The sequence below is a fragment of the Rhincodon typus genome, chromosome 2, assembly GCF_021869965.1.
Source record: "Rhincodon typus isolate 14 chromosome 2, sRhiTyp1.1, whole genome shotgun sequence".
NCBI classification, from domain to species: Eukaryota; Metazoa; Chordata; class Chondrichthyes; order Orectolobiformes; family Rhincodontidae; genus Rhincodon; species Rhincodon typus.
Window position 1 is genome coordinate 11,992,067 of NC_063333.1, and position 26,319 is coordinate 12,018,385.

Consider the following 26,319-nt stretch of genomic DNA (forward strand, 5'->3'; position numbering starts at 1 on the left):
TCAATACTGCACATCACTGTTCTTTTACCAATAGGTGCCTCAACAAGGCTACCAGCTGACAGATATGAGGGGACAATCCTTTTGTTCAGGCACAATGTGTCCAATAAAGACTACCCTCAAACCTGCAATTGCTCCCTCAACCTTTTCCTGACCTACAGAACCTAGCCTCCCAATTTCCTTGCTTCAGCCTGGCCCTGGCAAAAACCTGGACTTATCTTCATGTCAGACTGCATGGTTCCTCAGCATTGGGCCCTGCCTGTATCAGTAGTAGCCACTGCTTCCTGTGGTGCTGCTGGGACTAGATAGCTGTTGGTGATTTGATTGGTTGGCAGCTCTTTGAAGTGGACTCCCTCCAAAATGGGAGCACAGTTTTGTCCCTGCCGTGGTGGAAATGGATAGTGTAATGTCACCAGATTAGCTGCGGGGACCTGAATTCATCTCATAAACAAATAAAAGAAATCTGGCTAAATAAAGATAGCCTTACCCTAGACTTTTAAGCACCTATATGTGTACATCAGGTAATGAACATGAAAACAGACAAATATGCAAAGTACTGGAGTTTCAATCACAATTGTATTTAGTAAGATTCAGCACTTTTACGAAGGAGAAACTAACAGATATCAAGAATTCTGCATACTTCGGAAGAGACTAACTTAATTTGTTTGATGAAAAATTTGTAATACCAACCTTCATCAGATTTTTAAAGATGTAACATTGTGAGTCTGTCCTGCTATCTCTTTTTGGTTTGCAGATCAGTAAATGGTTTTTGAAGAGAAAAACAACACGTTTGTGACCCTTCCATGACAGTCTTGCACCGGGAGCTCCCTCCCACACAATAAAATGTCCCTAGGAAAAAGCGCATTTATTTATTGCATTTCAGACAAGCTTTTCTAATGTGGCAGTAATAAAGTTAGACTAATGTCATATGAGCACTGTAATATTATTTTTATTCTTATTCTTCAAGTACACGATATTAGACAAAATAAACTTATACTCATCTTCTCAAAAAATTACTGAAACAACTAATTTCTCCACCACCAAGAAAGAAAACAGCTGCAATATTATGGGAACACAAATGCCACCAAATTCTCCAACAATTCATCTTGACATGGATATAATAGACTTAAAATGTACTTAATTAATACCTAAAATCCTTAACTAAGGTCATTGAGGGAACACAGTTGTTATAAGACCATAAAACCACAAGCTATAGGAGCAGAATCAGGCCATTTTCTCCACATTTAGACCACATTTTCCTGCTTTCTCCCTGTAACCGTTGACCCCTTACTAATCAAGAACCTATCTCTGATTAAAAACACTGGCCTCCACAGATTTCTGTGGCAATGAGTTCTACAGATTCACCACTCTCTGGTTGAAGAAATTCCTCCTCAGCTCAGTTCTAAAGGGTCATTCTTTCATTCCGAGGCCTGTCCTAGTCTCTCCCACTAGTGGAAACACCTCCACATCCACCCTATTCAGAACCCCTCCTCATCCTTCTAAACTTCACTGAGTACAAATTCAGAGTCCTCAACCACTCCTTATATGACAAGCCCTTCATACCTGTGATCATTCTTGCAAACTTCTTCTGGACCCCCTCCAAGGCCAGCACATCCTTCCTTAGATACAAAGCCCAAAACTGCTTAAAATATTCAAATTGTGGTCTAACCAGTGCCTTATGCAACCTCTGTAGTACAACTCTGCTCTTATATTCTAGCCCTCTTAAAATTAATGCTAACATTGCACTTGCCTTCCTACCTGCCAAGTGAACCTGCATGTTAACTTTTAAGAGAGACCTGAAGTAGGATTCCCAAGTCCCTTTGTGTTTCAGATTTTCAAAGCCTTTCCCCATTTAGAAAATAGTTTACACCTCTAATCTTCCTACTAAAGTACGTAACATCACACTTTCCCACATCATATTCGTTCTGCCACTTCTTAGCCCACTTGCCTAACATGTCCAAGTCTTCCTACAATCTCCCCACCTCCTTAACACTGCCTGTCCTTCACAAATCTTTGTGTCATCTACTCAGTTAGCAACAATGCCCCTTTAGTTCCTTCATCCAGATCGATGACATATAACATGAATAGTTGTGGTCCCAACACTGACCCTTGCAGAACACTACTAGTCATTGGTGGCCATCCTGAAAAAGACCCCTTTATCCCCACTCCCTACCTTTTAATAGTCAACCAATCCTCAAGTCATGCCAGTACTTTGCCCTGAACAGCATGGGCTCTTATGTAGTTTAGCAGTTTCCTGTGTGTCACCTTGTCAAAGTCTTCTGGAAATCAAATCGATCACGTCCACTGGCTCTCCTTTACCTAACTTGCTCATTACTTCCTCAAAGAATTTGAATAGATTTGTCAGGCATGGCCTCCCCTTGACGAAGCCATGTTGACTCAGCCTATTTTACCATGCACTTCCAAGCACTCCGCAGTCTCATCTTTGATAATGGACTCTCAAATCTTACCAACGACCAAGGTCAGGCTAATTGGCCTACATTTTTCTTGTTTTCTGCCTCCTCCTTTCTCAAACAGGCCTGTAAATTTTCCAGTTCTCTGGGACCGTTCCTGATTCTAGTGATTCCTAAAAAATCACCATCAATGCCACCACAATCTTCTCAACTATCTCCTTCAGAAATAGTAGGAACTGCAGATACTGGAGAATCTGAGATAACAAGGTGTAGAGCTGGATGAACACAGCAGGCCAAGCAGCATCAGAGGAGCAGGAAAGCTGACGTTTCGGGCCTAGACACCACTTCAGAAATGGGGGAGGGGAAGGGGGTTCTGAAATAAATAGGGAGAGAGGGGGAGGCAGATAGAAGGTGGATAGAGGAGAAGATAGGTGGAGAGGAGACAGACAGGTCAAAGAGGTGGGGATGGAGCCAGTAAAGGTGAGTGTAGGTGGGGAGTTAGGGAGGGGATAGGTCAGTCCAGGGAGGACGGACAGGTCAAGGGGGCGGGATGAGGTTAGTAGGTAGGAGATGGGGGTGCGGCTTGAGGTGGGAGGAGGGGATAGGTGGGAGGAAGGAAAGGTTAGGGAGGCGGGGACAAGCTGGGCTGGTTTAGGGATGCAGTAGGGGGAGGGGAGATTTTGAAGCTTGTGAAGTCCACATTGATACCATTGGGCTGCAGGGATCCCAAGCGGAATATGAGGTGCTGTTCCTGCAACCTTCGGGTGGCATCGTTGTGGCACTGCAAGAGGCCCAGGATGGACATGTCGTCTGAGGAATGGGAGGGGGAGTTGAAATGGTTCGCGAATGGGAGGTGCAGTTGTTTAGTGCGAACACCTACGCACGGTTCGCACTAAACAACTGCACCTCCCAGTCCAATGGTATCAATGTGAACTTCACAAGCTTCAAAATCTCCCCTCCCCCTACCGCATCCCTAAACCAGCCCAGCTTGTCCCCGCCTCCCTAACCTGTCCTTCCTCCCACCTATCCCTCCTCCCACCTCAAGCCCCACCCCCATCTCCTACCTACTAACCTCATCCCGCCCCCTTGATCTGTCCGTCCTCCCTGGACTGACCTATCCCCTCCCTAACTCTCCACCTACACTCACCTTTACTGGCTCCATCCCCGCCTCTTTGACCTGTCTGTCTCCTCTCCACTTATCTTCTCCGCTATCCATCTTCTATCTGTCTCCCCCTCTATCCCTATTTATTTCAGAACCCCCTTCCCCTCCCTCATTTCTGAAGAAGTGTCTAGACCCGAAACGTCAGCCTTCCTGCTCCTCTGATGCTGCTTGGCCTGATGTGTTCATCTCGCTCTACATCTTGTTATCTCCTTCAGAATCTTGGAATGTAGTCCAGTCAGTCAGGTGATTTATCCACCTTAAAAATTTTCAGTTTCTGCAGCATCTTGTCCTTAGTGATGGTCACTACACTCACCTCCGCCCCCAACTATCTTGAAGTTCTTGTGTGGTACTCGTGCGTTCGACATGTCTTTACTCCCCATTACGACTTCCTTAGCCTCATATTCCTGCGGTTCATTCTTGCCTCGCTCTTCTGCTTTAGATATCAAAAACAAAAACCCTTGCAACTTTTTTCATATTACGAGCTAACTTACCCTCATACTGCATCTTCTCCCTCCTTATTGCTTTTTTAGGGGTCTTCTGCTGTTTTTAAAGGTTTCCCAATATTCTTCACTACATTCTGTGCTTTTTCTTTTGCTTTTATGCTGACCCTGGCTTCTTTTGTCAACCATGGTTGCCTCATCCTCCCCATAATATGTTTCTTCTTCCTTTGGATGAATTTCTGCTGTGCTTCATGAATTACCCCCAGAAACTGCTGCTCTACCATCTTCCCTGCTAGGCTTCCCTTTCAAACAACTCTGGCCTGCTCCTCCCTCATGTTTTTGTTGTTACCTTTACTGAATTGTATTAGGGTTATATCAGATTCCAGCTTCTCCCTCTCAAACTGCAGGATGAATGCTATCATAATGTGGTCACTGCCCCCTTGGTGTCCTTTCACTTTAAGGTCCCTCATCAAATCTGCCTCATTACACATCACTCTTGCCTGTTCTCTAGTGGGATCTACCTCAAGCTGCTAGAAAAACCCCACAAATTCCGATTCTTGGGATATGCTACCAACTCGATTTTGTCAGTCCACCTATGTACTGAAGTCCCCCATGATTACTGTAGAAGTGTCTTTCTTCAATGCCTTTTCTATCTCCTGATTTATTTTCTTCCCCACATCCTGACTGTTGCTAGGAGGTCTGTACATAACTTCCATCAGGGTCTTTTTCCCTTCGCAGTTCCACAACTCTACCTAGACAAATTCTACACCTTCTGACCTATATCACTTTTCATTTCTTACCAGCAGGCAACTCTGCCTGCCTCCTTTCAATAGGATGCATATCTTTGGATGTTTAGTTCCCAGCCCTGGTCCCCTTGCAGCCATATCTCTGTGATGCCCACAACATCGTACTCCAACAATTTCAATCTGTATTACAAGCTCGTTGCTTTGCATACTGTGTGCAGTTAAGTACAACACCCTCAGCCCTGCATTGATGGACCCCTTATCTGTTGTACCTGAAGCTGGATTCCTGATTTTTTTCCATACTCTTTGTCGTTTTACTTGTTCTGAAAACTTTAATTACCTCTGCTGAGCCCTCACCTTCCTTTTACATTTTCCATAATTTTCGAGGTAATCCCTTTACCTGTCTAAGGATGCAACAGCTCCATAAAAAGGTTCAGCATTACCTCCTCTTGATAACTTAAAGACACGCAATAAATGCAGCCGCACCAATGTGACACACATAACAAATCTTTTTAAAATAAATATTCTACAGAGATGATTATATTCTCCAGAGTTTAGAAGAATGAGAAGTGATCTTATTGAAATATAAAATATTTTGAAGGGGCTTGACAGGACCAAGAGACTGCTTCCCCGGCTGAAAGATCTAGCACATGGGGGTACAGTTTCAGAAGATGAGGTTGATCATTTAGAACCTAGATGAGGAGAAATCTCTTCACTCAAAGGGGTTGTGAATCTTCCTCTGGAGAAGCATTTTTGATAGCTCAATGTTTGGACAAGCCCCAATGCCAACTTAAAGTGGTAATCATTCAGATGGTGGCCGAGTCGGACAGCAGAGCTTTTTGACCTTCAGGCTTTGTCAAAGTACCTTTTATCTTTTGGGGCCTCTTCAGGAACAATTCTCTTCCATAAGACCGCAAGACATAGGAGCAACAGTGGGCCATTCAATCCATCAAATCTGCTCCACCATAATATTGATACTATGAAAGATACATGATTTTACTCAAATAATCAAAGGAAAGATACTTAAGCAAATACCTTTCTGATGGGATCACCAAGAGATTCCAAAGTGCCCGGATAGTTTTCAATCATTGAAACATGTAGGCTGTTGTCTGCACGCTTGGGAAGAGCAGACACTACAGCATATGCTTCTTCTAACAAAGCACAGTTTTTATTGTTTCTTGCTTTGTTACGAATTAGCTCCTGAAAGGGACATGTAAATTTATAGTTCCTTACACTCTTCTATATAAAAACAAACAAAACTGAAAAGAAAATTGCTGGTAATTTGACTATTGTTGCTTTAGAAAACCAATACTAGTTATCAACATTTAGATATTAGCTAGAGCATGACAACTGTTCGAGGTGAAGTGTGGCATACTCACTAATCTGTCAGATAAATGACATTTCAAATCTGAATGGTGGCTTTACGTTACACTAATTTACATAAGGTAGTACATTTCTAAATATATGAATGCACATTTAAAAAAACTAACAATAATAAGAGAATTGTACAGCCCCAATTACTAACATAATTGTACATAAAGATACAGTCCTCATATAAGCTTTGGTTCAATTAATAGCACTCTAGCTTCTGAGTTAGAACGTTCGAAGTCCAAGTCCCACTTCAGAGCATGAGCACAAATATCAAAGCTGATTTTCCAGGGCAGCACAGATGAGTGCTGGAGGTGCAGTATTTCATGTGAGAAATTAAATTGAAGTCTCATGGCAATGATCTCATGGCAATATTTCAAAAAGTAGGCATGGGAGTTATTCCATGTACCCTCACAGAGACACAGCCTCATTTATCATCACAAAAACAAATACTCTGGTCATTTTCGTATTGCTAACACATTTTCTACACGACAACTGAAAAGTATTTCATTGGATGTAGCTTGCTTTGTGACATCCAGTAGTCATGAAAAATGCAATATTCTGTTTTTATGAATGTGCTTTAGATTCAAGCTGAATTGAAAAGTCGTGGTATAAATCACAATAATTTACATATTGAAATTCAAACATGGATGCTCCATTTTTGGACTGCAGCAATGTGCCAAATTCACACTGGATTTTGGAAATTGATGCAAATTAGTTAAATTTGTAGATAACTCCAAAGTTGGAAGGGCCGTGGATTCCAACGAAGCAGACCAGAAATTTCAAAATTAGCTAAACAAATGCATGTGTAGGACAAGAGTTAGCAGTTAAAATTTCATGCAGATACGTATTGTGTTGATTATAAGAAGTAATGTTAGTGAACACGTTACAGAAACAACAGCTACTTAACATGGAGAAATCCAACATGTTTTACATGTTCAATAATAAAAAAAAATTGGCACTGAAATATAATCCTTGAACTGTGTTCAAAAAGTTATAGACGATTTTGAATGAGACCTAGAAGTTATAAGACTCTCAAATGTTCAAAACATTCAACAATTAGAACAACAATTAACAGAGTGAAAAGGAAGTCAGAATTGTAAAATACAAGCTAGAAATGATGCTCAAATTGTACATTGCTCCCATCTGGCCAAACCTTGACTACTGTATCTAGTTCTGGTTAGTGGGAAATAATGGAGACATATCAACACAGAAGGTAGTGTAGAGGAGCCTTGATGCAGAATTTTACTGTTATGTCAAAAGAGAGAAGTTTGGGCATTTCAGACTGAAGATTTAATCTTGCACAGCTAAATATGATTTGGTATTGGTCAGTCTTTCATTTGGAATGGTTTGAAAAAAGTTAATTTGTAATACTACTTCAAAATAAATCGAGTATGAGAAAGGAACACAGTTTCAAAGTAGTAAGAGAAATTTATTCATGTAGTAAATGCTAGACACTTGTAATAGTTTCTGAACTGAGCATTACAAGCAAAAATCATGAATTCCTTTAAGAAGTAATATCTAGCAATAGGAACGCTTTGGGTTGATCACAATGCATAAATCATGAGAGGCTGAATGGTTTTCCGTAGTCGTAAGTATCTTGTGATGGTATTGGCCAGTCTATCATTTTGGAGCAGTGGCAATATCCTTACTCCGTTCTGAATATTAAGTCATGTAATTTGAATCACTATGACTTAAAATTTTAGCTTTGAGCCAAATCTATCTACAAAGTCAAAATTACTTATCACCATGATCATGGCTAATTCCTATAAAATTCAGAATACAAAATAACTAAATTTACTAAGGTGTAACTGATTATACATTTTTGTATCCATACTCTCAGTTATGCTGACGTGTTTCAATGATCAAATAAAATCTCTCTGATTTCAATATCTAATTTAAAAAAGTTCAACTATGTTTATTAAGTTTTCACTAGGATGACTGGCAAAAATGCACAGAAAGATCAATGGTAATTTTCAATGTTATAATCCCAGACAATCCATGCCTTACCTTGAGAAAATTTTGATATTTCAACAGCCTGTTGGGAGGTTTCTCTAGGTAAGCATGAATAGGTAGCACTGGGGGTTCTGAAGGGTCCTCTGTTGATGATATTTCATCTGTGTATTTCTGAGACAACAATATTAGTTAGTTAAGAAAAGAGGTTCATCTTTGTAGAGTGCCATAAATGACAGTATATCCATCTTTCTTTGACTAGCAGAAGGTTAAACAGCACAAAGTTTACTATTTCATACCAAAGTAGGCAATGTCAGCATAAAACTGTTTTCTAATAAAACCAGAGTGCTGATCAGTTCAGGACTTTAACACAGCACTTTTCTTACCATTAATCATAGCATGCTTGCAGAATAGTCAAAGAATAGCTACATAAAATTATTTGGGGACATAACACAAACATGGTGAACCTATATTGTATCAATTTCAGAATTTGGCTTGGAGCTAATTGAAAAGCTATTCCTAAAATGTCTTTAACAGGAATGCTTGCACTATAATACATAACTTTTGTTTTTATACTTTTATGGGATGTAAGCATTGCTGGTAAGGCCAGCATATGTTGCTCATCTATAATTTCTTATGACAAACTGTAGTGAGCTGTCTTGTTGAACTACTGCAGCTCATCCAGTGTAGGTGTACATGTAGTGTTGTTCATAAGGGAGAATGTAAAGAGTTTTAAAAGAATAGGTTCCACTCAAAAGGAATATCATAACTCCATATACAATCCTCAAAGTACAAAGTAAATTTTTTCGTGCTTATTTTGCATTTGGTATTGTTTTCCCTGGATCGGTGTGATGCAAAGTATCAAAGCGGAAATGTGCCCCAACTCGCTAGTTTGTTACAAATACAGAGAATGCTGGAGGAACTTAACAGGCCTGGCAGCATCTGTGGAGAAAAATAGAGTTATTGTTTCGAGTTTGGTAAGACTCTTCTTTCGAACTCTTATTTGTTAACTTGCTTTACATGGACTTTTAGGAAGCGTGCATTAACTGAAATTTTGTATCAAAACTCTTATGTCTAAATCTGTTCCATCATGATTTTGCATTCACATGTCCAAATGCAATAAACTATTGGATCATTGAAGGACTGTTCTGTTCATTTACCTTTCGAACAGACCACGCAATAAAAAACAATGAGGGGAATATGAAAGAGGTCTTAGTGATGTGGGCAATGGCAAGATTTGTGGCAGCATCTAAGTCCTATCTTGAAAATGGGAGTATCTTGCTGTATCCTTTATGTTTTTGCTGAGCGGCTCGGTATGATTCTCACTAGACAGTGATGAGTTGCCAGTTAAGGAAATTAAGGCTTGTGAAACTTCCAAGCTGGACTTCATGAATTCTTGACGTGGAAATCAGAGCCTGAACCCGGTGACTTCAGCTTGCTGTTGGCTGCAGATGGCCTCCATGTTGGACACCAGCTACAAATATCTTAGAGCATGTTCTAAGGGCGCTAGCCTCATGCAACCCATGTCTTTGGACATTGGCATCTGATACGTGCCAGCCTCTAAGAACCCTCATGGCATGTCTCCAATCCACTTACAGTACACTTCTAACTTCAATGCTGCTCTTTGGACTGCACTGCCCAATATCATCTTAATGCTGTGGTAAGAACAATATGCTCTCAGGAACATGTAGCCAGCTCATGGATCAGGCTAAATCTCTGGTTACTTCACTGCTGAACAGCGCTCACTCACCTCGAGCCTACCTGGACGCACACTGCATCCCTGCCTTGCCTTGATATTTGCAGACATAAAGCTAAGAAATTTGTCACAATTGTCTGAATCTTCAGTCAAGGGAAACAGCCTGTGCTCAGGAGATCTTGGCACAGTTATCAAAGGAAGCCTCCACTACCAGACCACAGCCTTGGACATGGTTAGTTAGTCACTTGGATGGTCAGAGTCAGGGTCCTCTCCTCGTAAAGGGTGAGAAGCCAAATGTCTCACAGCGCAACACCTATTTTGCCTCTTTTTGCACTATTGAGATCTGTTTCCCCCCTGAAATGAGAGGCAGGTATTAAGGGAGGTGAAAATAGGTAATACAGCTCTTACTTGTGGTGCAATTTCAGAAGTGTCCTGAATGAGTAGGCAGTGTAGAGGGCATGCAAGATTAATGGTGGTGGGAGCTTGAGTGGGAGACAGCAAATGAGGGAAGATGGTGCAGTTAATAGTGAGAGTGGCAGAGCATGAGCTTTGTTTCAAGATGGGTAACAGTAGTAGCAATCTAGAGAGTGCGACGTATCAGAGATAAGATGTGAACACTTATGCAGGTGGCCTGGAGAAGGCCATTAACATTCTTTCAACACTGCTGGTCATGTTTCCAGATGGCTGAGACTGCACTGACTCAGTCGGCAATGGGACCAAGTTTGCACAGTCTGGTGTTGTGGCCTACACTGCTGGTCCTGAGGAAAGAGGATCTCCCTTGTTTGCGCCTAACCAAATAGCAGGACCTCCAGGTCCCTATCTGCAAATTGGATGTCCATTTCCCCATCTACCATGTCCAGGGTAAATGCCAGGAACATGCAGGGCAATTCTGGATTGACAATTTGTGTCTAGGAGCATATTGGGCTTTTATAGATGGCATGGGCAGAAGGGATGCTGGTCTTTTTGCATATGTCTGGTGAATGGCAAATTGTTTTGGAAACAAAGTGTGGTGAGATGGGGACTGAAGTGGGTGGGAGGGAATGCTATAGGATTGGGGTAGGAAGTTAATAAGGCACATTTGGTAAAATATTATCAGAAATATTGTTGGGTCTCATGGTGAGAATCCTCCAAAAAAATCAATGCAACTTGCACTTAGCCAAAAATAACAAAAGATTCAGCCCCTGTTCTAACTTAAAATATGCCAAAAATGACAGACTTAAAAAAAAACAGCAAACTCTTCTGTAAAAGAGAATATCCTTAGAGTCTTACTGTTACAAAATTTTTGTACCAAACATAAACAATACCATTATTCAATTGCATTCACTTTTTGATTGCAATCATATGAATCTGTATCGACATTTATTCTCAAATTTATAAATAATCTTACTGTTATCACATTGTGGTTTCATGAAACAAGTAGTTTGACACCAGTCTAAATACTTTGGCAGCATAAAGTACTAATGAAGCGTTTTACTTACATTTTCTTAAAATACAACTTACATTATAAAAGTCTTGGACAGCTGGGTTAGTAATATGAGATTCAGCCTGTACTTGTCCAACTAAGTAATGCATGTATTTATCAAATCCATCACTGTTCTTGATGAAGCATAACGCAATATCATCATCCGTCTGACATTTCAAAAGATCATTCAGGAATGTGCTGAAACAAAGTGAAAGAGGAATCTCTTATGCAATATTTGATTTAGTACATAAGTCTACCCTCATGTGACTGTTCTGTACAGGCTTACAGCAGGATTTACTGTGTGTTGAACGGAATGATCACTAAACACCTACCCCTTGCACAACTACGATGCGGAGATGAAGGTTCCTCATGGTAGACTGATTAGCAAGGTTGGATCACATGGAACACAGGAAGAACTAGCCATTTGGATACAGAATTGGCTCAAAGGTAGAAGACAGAGTGGTGGAGGGTTGCTGTTCAGACTGAAGGTCTGTGACCAGCAGTGTGCACCCAAGGATGCACCCATGTTTGCTGGTTCACTGCTTTTCATCATTTATATAAATGATTTGGATGTGAATACTGGAGGTATGGATGGTAAGTTTGCAGATGACACCAAAATTGGAGGTGCAGTGGACAGTGAAGAAGGTTAATTCAGAGTACAACAGGATTTTGATCATACGGGCCTATGGGCCAATGGGCCGAGGAGTGGCAGATGGGGTTTAATTTAGATAAATGTGAGGTGCTGTATTTTGGAAAGTCAAATCAGGGCAGGACTTCGTTGCTGAACAAAGATTCCTTGGAGTGCAGGTTCATAGATCATTGAAAGTGGAATTGCAGGTAGATAGGATAGTGAAGAAGGCGTTTGGTATGCTTGCCTTCATTGGTCAGTGCATTGAGTACAGGAGTTCGGAGGCAATGTTGCGGCTGTGGAGGACATTGGTTAGGCCACTTTTGGAATACTGCATGCAATTCTGGTCTCACTGCTGTAGGAAGGATGTTGTGAAACTTGAAAGGGTTCAGAAAAGATTTACAAGGATGTTGCCAGGGTTGGAGAGTTTGAGCTATAGGGAGAGGCTGAATAGGCTGGGACTATTTTCTCTGGAGTGTCAGAGGCTGAGGGTGACCTTAAGAGGTTCATAAAATCATGAGGGGCATGGACAGGGTAAATAGACAAGGTCTTTTCCCTGGGGTGAGGGAGTCCAAAACCAGGGGGCATAGGTTTAAGGTGTGAGGGGAAAAATTTAAAAGGGACCTAAGGGGCAACTTCTACATGCTGAGGGTGGTGCATGTATGGAATGAGCTGCCAGAAGAAGTGGTGGAGGCTGGCACAATTATGACATCTAAAAGGCATCTGGATGGGTATATGAATAGGAAGCGTTTAGAGGGATATGGGCCAAATGCTGGCAAATAGGCCTAGATTTATTTGGGATATCTGGTCAGCATGGACGAGTTAGACTGAAGAGTCTGTTTCCGTGCTGTACATCTCTAGTAATCTATGACATGTTTGCTATATTTGGATTTGCAGCTGCATCCAAGAATTTCCTGACATACTTTAGCAAACTCTGCACTCAGATTTGAAATGGAACAGTCAAATCAGCTTCTTTTTCTTGACACGATAATTTTTTTGTATTACCTACTGCAAGCCGACATTCACTGATCTCTGTGCGTGTTAGGATTCGCACGGTCTCACTTGCTGCAAGATCAGCCTTATTGGCAACATTATGAATAAGGCCCTAGTCATCCGCACATTGTGTAAGCTTGGTGCTGAGATACAGTATATCAAAACTATCCTGCACGGTAATGGTTATCCTGATAAAATATCTGCTCACTGTATATTTTGCAAACTCCTGGAAGGGCCTGAAGCTTCTACTTTTAGCACAAAATGGTGCCTTGTCTTTCTCCATTTGTTCTAGAAGGAAGTGTCTGAAAAATCTGAACACCAGGTTGAGTTAGATATCTGTAACTGTTATTTTGCAACCACACAGAAATGTTAATTTTCACTGACTGGATGCTGCTTCAAGTCATTGGACAATCTATGTATCTCACAAATGAGCAATGTGATATATCAGTTTCAGTAACTAATGACACAGGTACTTAGGTTATATATCCCCCAAAAATTTAGACTATCGGAAATGGCACATTCCCTTGAATGCTCGCAGCAGGCAGTGTGCCAAATATGCTCAACCAGCCTACTCTTATCAAACTCAGAGCATGATGTCCAACATTGTGAGATGTAATTCTGCTATCGGACAACATTGACTAAATAATCCTGACCTTGCTAGGAATCACACTGGAAACCAACCTAAAATCATGAGTCAGGCTGGAGTGTAATTCACTTATGCATTCTAGAATGTCACATTTATTCACACACATAGTCTTATTCTTTGCAGAGAAAAGAAATATGTCCACACATTGTACCTTTTACATTGAGGAATGGGAAATGGAGACATCCAATCAATGCTGTACTCCATGTCAACAATCTGGTCAATCAAAGCCAACTTGCCCACTTGAATTGTATCAGTTAACTAGGACAGTTAATAGGTACTGCCATATCAACATGCTAACTAAAATCTAATTGATTCTCTTCTCATGCTGTAGAAATTGCTTTTCCCTTTCTAAAGTTTGTTTTTTTGCATTTCAGCCCTGAGGAGTGCAAGATGAAAAGCTTCAGAGTGAGGGTGGCAATTGCAGAGGCATTGTCCATAATGTTTTACATTTTCCCAGGCTTAGGGTGGAGCCAGAGGATTAAAAAAAAATCACTGCTATAACATTTTTCAAAAAAGGATGATAAGTATGCCCAGGCTAATCTGTTGAACTTCAGTGGAAGGAACTCGTTACGGAAAAATAATTCAGAATAAAATTGTCACTTAGGCAAATATGGGTGAAATCCAGCAGGATTTATCAAGGGAATATGCTTGAATTTTCTAGTGAGATGACAGAGTGTTGATCAGAGTAATGCTGTTAAGGTGGTGTATATTTACTTCCAAAAGGCACTTGATAAAGTGCCACACAACAGACATGTCACCAAAGGTAGAACTTACAGTCGGAATGCAATAGAGGCAACATGGTCATGAAATTGGCTGAGTGGCAAACATAAGGTAGTGATGAACAGTTGTTTCTCGGACTGGACGAAGATTTATAGTGGAGGTCCCCATAGATTGGTGTTAGGGGCTTCCAGTCCGCCTAATGTATTAATGACATAGACATTAGAGTAAAGGGCACAATTTCAAGAATTGTGAATTATATTGAATTTATGAGGAGGATAGTGTAGAACTTCAAAAGTACATAGACGAGTTGGGTGGAATGGATGGACAAATGGCAGATGAAATTTATCGCACAGAAGTGTGAACAAAAAGACATGCAGAGGCAATATAAAATAAATGGGACAATTCTAAAGTTGGGATAGAAGCAGAGCGGCTTGGGTGTATAAGTACACAAATCACTGAAAGTGGCAGATCAGGTTGAGAGAGTAATTAATAAAACATGACCTTCTGATTTTATCAACAGAGGCACAGAGTGTAAAAGCAAGGAAATTGCAATAAACCAGTATAAAATACAGGTTCAGTCTCAAATGGATTCCACTTCAGGGCACCAAACTGTAGGAACTAGTGAAGGCATAGACAGGCTGCTGAAAAGATTCAGGGAGATATTTCCAGAGATAAGAAACACTGGTTAGACAGAAAGATTATAGTATTTGGGAATGTTCTTCTTGGTAAAGAAAAGGTTAAGAGGAAATTTGGTGGATGGATTCAAGATAATGAAGGTGGGGACAAAGTAGACAGGAAAAAACTTCCAGCTGCTAGATGGTTTAAAACAAGTCGGAACAAATTAATTAAAAATCAAACGATGGCAACACGAAGAAAAAATGTCTTCATGCAGTGAGTGGCTAGGATCTAAAATGTACTGCATGATACTGGGAAGGTAGGGTCAATTGAGACTTTCAAAAGGGAATTTCATTATCCGAAAAGGAAAGATTTGCAATTCTACGGGGAAAGGCAGCAGAGTGGCACCATGTGAGTAGCTCTTTCAGCAAGCCACTACAGAAATGGCGGCAAAATGGCCTTCTGCTGTCTTGTTATTGTTCTACAATTCTAATCCTGAGGATTGGTGAGTGAATAACGATCCACCTCTTTCACAGAGATTTAGCACTCTATTGACCTTGAAGTTTGAAGATCGAGAACTAATTAGTGATTTAAATATCGCCAGAAGCAGACTAGAAGTTGAACCTTTTCACTTTGCCCTCATCAGAACTAAGACACAAATAAAGGCTTGAATGAGGAGAGGGTGCTGTTTGGTTGAGACGTATGGAGATGCAGCAAGAACTGTTAACTGTCAATCTAAATTCTCAGAACAGGCAGGTTGATTCTAATTAGTCAGGGCATTGCCATGGGGATGCAGTAGTATTTGGCTGTCTCCATAATCCCTTTTGTTTGAACAAGGCACAATGTATGTACAACTTCCTTTTGCCTAAATAAATCAGTGTCTTGAGTGTATGTAGCTCACAGCATGCACAAATGCATCATGCCGCAGGTCTGACGATTGGTCATTGACCAAAAACAGGATGCTAAAGGAATATCACACCTGCATTGAGGTTGTAAGGTCAGGTTTAGGAAGTATGGCAAAGGAGCACTGTCACTTTGCTTTCAGGATCTGACAACTGCCATTAGGTCAGCCTGACACTCTTCAGTGGACTCTTCAGTAGTTCTAGGTTCTCGTGCAATGACAATGATTAGACCTGTGAGAAGCTACTTCTTCACAGGACAGCAGTACAGACAAAACATTTAGCTTCCTTCCCCCTCAGTCCATCGTACTAAAGACATGTAGCAGGTGCTCAACTGCTCTACTTTGGTTTCTCAACTGATGCAGGCAGTGGATATACCTCTTTTATTGCATTCGAAATTAACCTCCAAAGAATGAGATGACAGATTATAAATTTTCAGGCCTTAAAATGGTTGTCTTTGTTTAATTTTTTGAGATTAGCTCTCTATAGAGTCCATTATTTTTAAAATAATTTCATAAGTGAAGTTTATAAGGATAGTATTCAGTTATCTACTTGCAGACTTCAGTGTTACTAACCTGATGTGAAAATCAGCAATCTCATTAATATTTCGGAAAATCTTTTCTTTGCTATTTGCTACCGAGGGTGGTACGTGGGCACTTGTTTTGGTGTGTTTCACATAATGGTCGACAAAGAATTGTAAATTTCTCGTAAACTCTTTTTCAGTTGCAATAAGATCCTGCACAAGGAGGCTGTAATCACATAGATCATAATATACTGTTAGATAAAAACTTCTAATATGAATAATACATGTAATTATAGTGAAATATTTATACTATAAAGTTTTGCATACTTAAATACATTTTTCAATTAAATAATAGGTAAATAAGAGAAAACAGGTCTATGTCAATCGTATCTCATTAAACAAATAGTTAACTCGAAAATCATTTTGAGAGAGAAGTCAGTGTATTGAGAATGAAAGTTTCTTATTCTTAGGAAAGAACAAGTTAGTTAATCAATTAATTTTAATAGAACACTTTAGAATAAAAATGGAACTCCGTTCACTCACTATAACTTCCTTCTGTATTCCTCTTCTGATTCAATCTCACCAGGGATTTCAGGGCTTTCCAATGCAACTTCAGCTGAGAACTACAAGTCATGAAAAATAAACTCAAGAATAAAAGATGTCTATAATTGACCAGTTTTTAACTTCTACTTTAAAAAAAATGCTAAAACAGCATTTATTGTCTGTCTCCAGTTACCGTGAAAAGGCACCGGTGAGCTTCCTTCTTGAACTGCTGTAGTCGACTGACAAGTATACCGAAAATGCATCTGTCTAGACAAGTGAAGAGTATTCTAGCACATTCCTGACTTATAAGTGGTGGACATGCTTTGGGAAGTTGTTGGGGGGACATTAATTAGCTCACTACAGAATTCCTTGCCTCTGACCTGGTCTTGTAGTCACAGTATTTATATGGCTGGTGCAGTATAGTTTTTGGACACTGGTAACCCCTCAAATATTAACATAGGGGATTCATGGATTGTAATGTTTAATGTCAAGGGGCAATAGACTATCTCTTGTTGAGAGACAGTCATTATCTAGTAGTTGTGTGGTATGTTATTTCCTACTTACCAGTCCAAACCTGGATGTTGTTCAAGTCTTGCTGTATATGAATATGGATTCTTGATCAGTATGGGAATCAAGGATTACAGGGAAAATGCAGGAAAGTCAGATCAGCCATGGTCCTTTTGAATGGTGGAACTGACTGGAGGGGCTGAACAGCATACTCCTATTCCTATTTCTTACGGCCTTATGGACTGCTTCTGTGTCTTACAAGTCACACATTGTGCTGAATATTGTGCAGTCATCAGCAAATATACCCATTTCAGACCTTATGAGGAAATGTCATTGATGAAGGAGCTGAAGACAGTTATGGCAAGGACTCTTCCTTGAGGAACTTACGTAGCAATGTATGGATTTGAGAGGCCTCAAACAACTACAACCATCTTCCTTTGTGCTAGGTATGACTCAAAATAGTAGAGAGTCACCCCTCATTCCCTTGACTTCAGTTTTCTGAGCTATCTGTGTGACTTTGCAGTCAAATTTCAAACTGACGTGAAAGGCATTCAGTCTCACCCCACCTCTGGAGTTCAATTCTTTTGTACATGTACTGAGGTCGGGATTTGTGGTGTCCTAGTGGAAGCCAAATTGTGTATCAGTTATTTCTGAGCAATTGGGACTTCATAACACGATTGATGACCGCTTCCAACACTTTCAGGATAATCAAGGGCATGATGGTGTGGTATTTAGCCAGACTTAGTTGGTCCTTTTTGTGGACAATTCATTCCTGGGAAATCTTCCACATTGTTGGATAGATATCAATATTATAGCTGTGCAGGAACAGCCTGGTATGCCTAACTCTTCCATACAATTGCCAGAATGTTGTTGGGGCCTACAGATTTTGCAGTAACTAGCAGCTTCAGCTGTTTCTTGATGTCATGTGGAGTAAATCAAATTTGCTGAAGACTGCTCTCTATGATCCTGGGAACCTCAGGAGATGATGATATTGGTTGTGATGCACAATTATGGAGTTTAGATCTGATTTGTTGGCCATGGGTTCACTTTGCCCCACCTATTTCATGTCATTTCTGCTGTTTGGCATGCAAGTTGTCCTGTGGTGCAGTTTAACACACAATTTTTAGGTGTGCTTGGTCTGCTCTTCTGCAGTCTTCACCAAACCTTGTGCAAAGCAACTGCACAATGAGAGAAGTGTGGAAAAAGAATCATATTGGACTTAAAAATGTTAACTCTGTTCCTTTCTCCAAAGATGCTCGCAGATCTACTGAATTTCTCTAGCACTTACTGTTTTTATTTCAGAGCTGATGCCAGGAATAGCAAGTTTGAGTTATAAAAACAGGCTGGGACCTTTTTCCACTGGACCGTAGGAGGTTGAGGGGTGACTTTATAGAGGTTTATACAATCATGAGGGACATAGATAAGGTGAATAGCAAAGGTCTTTTCCCTAAGATGAGAGAATTCAATGCTAGGGGCATATTTTTAAGGTGAGAGGAGAAAGACTTAAAAAAGGACATGAGGCGTAACGTTTTTACACAGCGTGATTATTTTGTGGAATGAACTGCCAGAGGAAGTGATGGATGCAGATATAGTTACAACATTTAAAAGACATTTGGATAGGTGCATGAAGAGGAAAGGTTTAGAGGGATATGGGCCAAATGCAGGCAAGTAGGACTACTTTAGTTTGGGAACATGGTTGGCGTGGGCCAGTTGGACCGAAGGGTCTATTTCTGTGCTATATGACTCCATGACTCCATAACTCCAGTTTCTGCACTTTGAGAGAGACTGTGAATTTGGCTGAAGTCCAATTTGACTGGGTAAAGAGTACATTAATACCAACTGAATATTCAATTGAAATTATCTGTTTCAAATTGTTTATCTCTCATCCATGGAAGTTTTAGTATGAATTGCTAACTCTATCATTCTTTTTCCTTTTAAAGGGCAATTTTTCCCCATTTTAATGTGGGTGAAAGCGTTAATTGGGGGGAAGACTAATTACAACAGTATAAAAGAGTTTGTTGAGGAGTGTTTTTCTGATGGAGGTCAGTGACCCTATTCAGTAAGTGCTGGGACCTCTGTTGTTTGTACTGTTTATAAATGATTTGGAAGAAAAGGTGATCTGATTAATAAATTTGCAGATTAACACAAAAATTGGAGAAGTTGTGGATTGCGAGGAAGGTTGTGAAAGGATACAGCACGATATAGATCAGTTGGAAAGTTGGACAGAGAAATGGCTGATGGAGTTTAATCTGGACAAATGTGAGTCAATGCATTTGGAGAGGAAAGTATACAGTAAGTGACAAGGCCCATAGGAGCTAAACAGAGGGAATTCGGCTGCAAGTCCTTATCTCCCTGAATGTGGCAAAACAGGTGTATAAGATGGTAAAGAAGGCATATGGCATGTTTGCCTTCATCAGGCGGAGCACTAAGTATAAAAGTTAGCAAGTCAATTTGCAGCTATACAAAACTTTAGTGTTTGGAATATTTTGAATATTGTGTACAGTTCTGGTCACCACACCGTAGGAAAAATGTGGAGGCTCCAGAGAGAGTGTAAAGAGGTTTATCAGGTTGTTGCCTGGATTGGAGTATATTAGTTATAAAGAGAGTTTGGTCAAACTTGGATTGTTTTCGCTTGTATCGGAGGCAGAGGACCATCCTGATAGAAGTGTATAAAATTGTGAAAGGCATGGATAGGGTGGATAGTCATAGTCTTTTTCTCAGGTGGAAATGTCAAATACAAGGGGGCATACATTTAGGGTGAGAGGGTGAAAATTTAAAAGGACTAGAGGGCATAAGTTTAAGGTGAGAGGGGAAAGATTTAAAAGGGACATTTTACTTTTTCATGCAGAGGCTGGTGCTTTTATGGAATGAGCTGCCAGTGAAAGTGGCGGAGGCTGGTACAATTACAACATTTAAAAGGCATATGGATGGGTATAGGAAGAAGAAGGGTTTCGAGGGATATGGGTGAAATGCTGGCAATGGGACTTGATTTATCTAGGATATCTGGTCGGCATGGATGATTTGGACCGAAGGGGTCTGTTTCCATGCTGTGCATCTCTATGGCTCTATGAGATATGTGAGGTAAGTCTTTTTTAAACAGTCGGTGCTAAGTACCTGGAATGCACTGTGAGGGAAGGTGGTAGAAGCAGTGTTGATAGCAATGTTTAACAGGCATTTAGATACGTACATGAACTTGCAAGCTGGTAAGATTAGTTTAGAATGGCACCACGGTCAGTGCAAACATGGTGGGCTGAAGGGTCTATTTCTGTGTTGTACTGTTTTATAAAAACTGAAAGAATTGCGGATGCTGTAAATTAGGAACAAAAACAAAGTTGCTGGAAAACTACTCTTTTATGTTGTTCTATGAGGTTGTATCTTTAAGTATCTTGAAAATAATATGCACAATATTGTTTTTATAAGTACAAAGCAGCAAATAATTTATTGAATTAAAATGTAAAATGATTCTATGGTAACAATACAGGATTCAAGTTGCATTGTAAACCGCAAGATTGAAAAGATGGCTTATGATTGGACTGACAGGCAGGTTGCCAATACTTGCCCGCTCTTACAGCTTACTTAAAATGCTTGCTTAGTCCAGATCTACATAAGTAGGATTAAACACCCCCTTCCTGCTGCTGGTGGCTTCCAAGAACAGTAAATTTAAGAATAGTAAATGGCAGCTAAGCAAGGATCAAGTGACCAAAGTAATTTTAATTGTTTGTTGTCTGCTTTCTGCCAAGAAGGATTCGTGAAAATCAAGGCCTTCCCATTAGCATTCAAAATAAAAAATTAAATTAGAATAGTTTTGCCAGAGTTAGGAAACAGATGATTAGCAAATGACACATCATATTCCTGATTTTGCATGGTCACTTTTATCATTTATTGACAGTAGTAACTAGGTTTATGTGTTTCTGTGCAAGAGAAATGTAATGCTTTCATGTGTGTGCATGAAGTTGACTGATACTTTATTGGAGTTTTGGTGTTTACCTTTAGTCTTTTATCCAGATAGGCTGGCGATACCCAACCTTGTCGGGGAGGTGTTGATTTGGTAGGCTTGGTCCTAACCAGCCATTTCAGTGGATGTGCAGAGTCAAGGACCTCCACATATTGCCGCTCTTTAAGATGGATGGACTCTTTCTCAGATGGTGGTGGGTTGTAGTCTGCTGTAGCCACATAAATGTCAAAAACCTGCCATAAGGAAAAGATGGTATTGATTTTTTTTAAACTGTTATTCAATCTGCCCACTTAGGATTTCTTTCTTTCTTCACAACACTTAAATAACATAATACAACCATCAGTCCAAAGGCCAGCCAGATCAGCACTGCAAGTAGGCAAATACAAAAGTAAATGGCTTCTGTCAGTTATATGAGTCCTGCAAGTTGTAACAGTCACATAAGACAGAATTTTTTTTTTATTATTCATTTGTGGGATGTGTACATCACTGGCAGGCCAACATTAACTGCCTGTCCCTAGTTGCCCTTAAGTAAAACCCTCCAACCCTGGCAATATCCTTGCAAATGTTTTCTGAACCCTTTCAAGTCTCAGTGGGGTGTATTTAATCACACTCCTGACTTGTGCCTTGTAGATGGTGGACAGGCTTTGGGGAGTCAGGAGAGGAGTTATTCACCACAGTATTCCTAGCCTCGGACCTGCTCTTGTTTATGTGGCCACTCCAGTTGAGTTTCTGGTCTATGGTAATCCCCAGGATGTTGATAGTGAGGGATTAGTGAATGTCACAGTGATAGTCTTAGTCAGGCATTTGTATGATGTGAATGTCACATGCCACTTGTCAGCCCAAACTTGGGTAAAGTACAAATCTTCTTGCACTTGAAAATGGATTGCATCAGTATCTGAGGGGTTGTGAATGGTGCTGAACATTGTGCAATTATCAGGGAACATCTTGACTTTTGACCTTGTGATAGAGGGAAGGTCATTGATGAAGCAGCTGAAGATGGTTGGGCCTAGTACACTACCCTAAGAAACTCCTGCAGAGATGTCCTAGAGTTGAGATGCCTGACCTCCAATAACCGCAACCATCTTCCTATGTGCTAGGTATCACTCCAATCGGCAGATAGTTTGGCCCCTGATACCCACTGATTCCAGTTTTGCTAGGGCTCCTTGATGCCACACTTGGTCAAATGCGGCTTTAATGTCAAGGGCAGTCAGTCTCACCTCACCTCTGGAATTCTTTCATTCATGTTTGAATCAAGGCTGTAGTGAGGTCAGGAGCTGAGTGACCCTGGCGGAATGCAAAGTGGGTGTTAGGAAGTAGGTTATTGCTGTGCTTGATAGCACTGTGATGACACCTTCCATCACTTTACTGATGATTGAGGATAGACTGGCGGGGTGGTAAATGGCTGGGTTGGATTGGTCCTGCTTATTATGTACAGGACATAACAGGGCAATTTTCCAATTGTCATGTAGATGACAGTGTTGTAGCTGTACTGGCAGAGCTTGGCTATGGAAGCAACAAGTCTGGAGCGCAAGTCTTCAGTACTACCGCTGGAATGTTGTCAGGGCCCAGTATTCAGTGTCTCTAACCATTTTTTGACATCACATGGAGTGAAACAAATTGGCTTAAGACTGGTACCTGTAATGCTGGGGACCACCGGAAGAGGCCGAGATGAATCATCCACTTCTGGCTGAAGATTGCTGTAAATGCTTCAGCCTTGTCTTTTGCACTGTTGCGTTGGGCTCTTCCAACATTGAAGGATTTTAAGCTTGAGGCCACAACTGTGATAGTGGAATGGAGTGGAGGTAGGGCACAAATGGTGCTAAGACGGGGGCTGAGATGGATATAGCTGTCTGTCAGCAATTGGGATGGAAATATGGTCTGTTCTTCTCAGGTTGAGAATACGGGAGGGGAGGTATTGTGGTGATCTGCAGCAAGTTAGCCTGAAAAAAGGGAGCCCAAGACATTCTTGCCAGGCCCAAACACACAGGCCTCACAAGAAAGGTTGAAAAATAAATTCTAAAAACATATCTGCTGGTCATCCAGTGATTTTGTCTGAAAGAAGAAGCTAACACTGCAAGCAGCAACAACCGTCATAGCCCCCTCTCAATGGGACTGTGCATTGGATCAATCTGTATATTTATGGGGAAGTGGTGGCCTAGTGGTATTATCGCTAGACTGTTAACCCAGAGACCCAGATAATGCTCTGGGGACGAGGGCTCGAATCCTGCCAAAGCAGATGGTGAAGTTTGAATTTAATAAATATCTGGAATTACAGAGTCTAATGATAACCATGAATCCATTGTCGTTTGTAGGAAAAACCCATCTGGTTCATTTAACGTCCTTTAGGGAAGGAAACTGCCATCCTTACCTGGTCTGGGCTACAAGTGACTCCAGACCCACAGTAATGTGGTTAACTCTGAACTGCCCTCTGGGCAATTAGAGATGGGCAATACATTTTGCCTACCCAGCGACTCCCTCATTCCGTGAATGAACAAAGAAAATAAAATTAATCAGGAGACTACTTCCTTCATGCTGATTTACTCCTCACCTGAACAAACTATATATATATGGGGACATATCAAGAAGAAAACTGGACATGACTGATGCCACATTATTTTAACCATATGCTCTCTTTACCTGGTTAGGCAAGGTGGGGGCAGTTAAACGTGGGACCATTAAATCCATAAACCTTTAGAAAAAACCATAGTTCTGGTTGTTTGATCAATGAGTACGATTGAATTACTCTATGACCAGGTACCTGCAGGTTTTTACAGGAAGTCCAGGATAATCACCGATTAACGATGATCACTGTTCCTGTGATGTGTTTGATTTTTCTAATGCTTGAATTCATTATAAAGTGAAATTAGTTTGCAAATTCACATTCTACAATAGGGAAACATAGAAAACTTTCATTGATTCTTTTTAGGATTTGAAGTCAGGATGAATACTTCATGCAAAGAGTCATTAGCGTTCAGAATAAAACCCTCCAAAATCATGTTAAATTGTACAACAGTACACATTAAGGTTTTTCCAAAGCAGGTACGTTAAAATATATTAAATGGCCTCATTCATCTCACTTAGTTTGTAGACACAAAGGAAATCTAAAGTGCAGACTCTACCTCGCCTCTTGTTTCTGCATCTTCAGATTCAGAGGAAGATTCATTGACAATAGAAGATGGCCTGGATCTACCATGACGTGGAGATGGAGATGGAGTCTTTGCTTCCTCATCACTTTCTGCTCCAGGAACACGAAGTGAAGCTAGAATACAATACAGGCATTTCAATTAGCCTCAACCTGAGATGAGGAGTGACCTTAAAGAAGTTTATAACATCACAAGGAGCATGGATAGGGTGAACAGTTAAGGTCTTTTCCCCAGGGTAGAGGAGTCCAAAACCAGAAAGATAGGTTTAAGGTGAGAGGGGAAAGATTTAAAAGTGACCTAAGGGGCAACTTTTTCACGCAGAGGGTGGTGGGTATATAGAATGAGCTACCAGAGGAAGTAGTGGAGGCTGGTACAATTATTACATTTAAAAGGCATCTGGATGGTTATATGAATAGGAAGGGTTTAGAGGGATATCAGCCAAATGCTGGCAAATGGGATTAGATTAACGCAGAAAATCTGGTCGGCATGGATGAGTTGGACTGAAGAGTCTGTTTTTGTGCTGTACAATTCTATGACTCTATAACTTCACCTTAACATTACTTCTCAACTCAGCTGGTCTTTTGCCTCTAATCTTTTTAAGGTTAATGCACGACATGCTGCTATACCTCACTTAGGTTTCTCATGAAATTTTTAAAATCAGCTGCTGCAACTTTGATGGGTATTCTATTGTTACAACAATCTGTATAGCCTCAGAGAACCTCTGAGAAAATTCTGAGAGCTTGTTTTATTTCTAGAAACACCTCTTTTATGCCACATGCCGTTCTCAGCTCTAAAACCACTACAGACTTTAGGGGTTGCTTCAGATGAGATGCTTAGGGAGTTCTGCCCTGATTATATGGTCTCTACAGCAATAATGCACTGTATAAAAAGTCATACTAGACTCTCGACATAGTGAGATTTGACATCATGCTATTTCAGGATATGCTCTTTTTGATGCTGGTAGGAAGTGCTATTTAGGTAGGCAGTCTGGGAGGGGTAAAGGTGAAATCAGAAAAGCAGGGACAGAAAGAATGCCTGGACTCTGATTGGCACACTGGGTACTGACGTCAGGAATAAATGCGGTTTGGATGGGTAGAGGACGATATTGTTAGATGATTTTACCGGCAGCAGGCAATTAAGTGGCTCCCATCAATTCAAGGATGGTGGCCTGCTTCTCTGAGTTGTTGGCTAATCAGATAGCTGGGAGCTCTGTAGCTTTGGCAGCACTATTGGCAGTGGTGCTGCTGGTGAGTCTTCCTGGAAAAAGAGAGCGTGTCTCCATGTTTAAATGCTGTTAAGGGACTGGTGAGTGAATCGTGGGTGTTTCAGCAAATTAGTAGACCTTGGTGATCAGATGGCTGAAGGCTGTACTGGCGGTATCAGAGAAAAGGAAAATAACCACTGCCACCAGATGGACGACACCCCAGAGTTCTGAAGGAGATAGCTGAAGAGAAAGTGGAGGTGTTAGTGGTGATGTTTCAAGAATCGCTGGAGTCAGGTGGGGTCCCAGAGGATAGGAAAATCACTAATGTAAGCCCCTGTTTAAGAAGGGAGTAAAATAAAATATGGGAAATTACAGGCTGAATGGTCTGACCTCGATCACTGGTAAGATTTTGCAGTCCATTGTGAAGGATGAGATTTCTGACTACTTGGAACTGCATGGTAAAATAGGGCAAACTCAGCATGGTTTCATCAAGGGGAGGTCATGCCTGACAAATCTGTTAGAATTCTTTGAGGAGGTAATGAACAGGTTAGACCAAGGAGAGCCAGTGGACGTTGTCTGCCTGACCTTCCAGAAGGCTGCTGAGTAAGATAGAGGCCCTTAGTGTCAGAAGCAAGGTAGTAGCATGGATACACAGTTGGCTGTCTGGTAAAAAGCAGAGAGTGGGGATAAAAGGGTCCTTCTCAGGATGGC

The 26,319-nt window shown here is 40.8% G+C and overlaps 1 protein-coding gene across 1 annotated transcript in view; it reads right to left on the reverse strand.

The window, feature by feature from the left end:
* Positions 1-26,319, reverse strand: part of obscnb (obscurin, cytoskeletal calmodulin and titin-interacting RhoGEF b) — a 583,513-nt gene that overhangs the window by 62,574 nt on the left and 494,620 nt on the right. Inside the window, exons 69-76 of the mRNA XM_048618408.1 lie at positions 24,381-24,520; positions 21,294-21,494; positions 16,800-16,879; positions 16,309-16,482; positions 11,271-11,430; positions 8,132-8,248; positions 5,789-5,953; positions 688-846 (exon numbers count right to left, since the gene is read on the reverse strand). Of these exons, the coding sequence (XP_048474365.1) occupies positions 688-846; positions 5,789-5,953; positions 8,132-8,248; positions 11,271-11,430; positions 16,309-16,482; positions 16,800-16,879; positions 21,294-21,494; positions 24,381-24,520 (1,196 nt within the window). The remainder of the gene's footprint in view (positions 1-687; positions 847-5,788; positions 5,954-8,131; positions 8,249-11,270; positions 11,431-16,308; positions 16,483-16,799; positions 16,880-21,293; positions 21,495-24,380; positions 24,521-26,319) is intronic.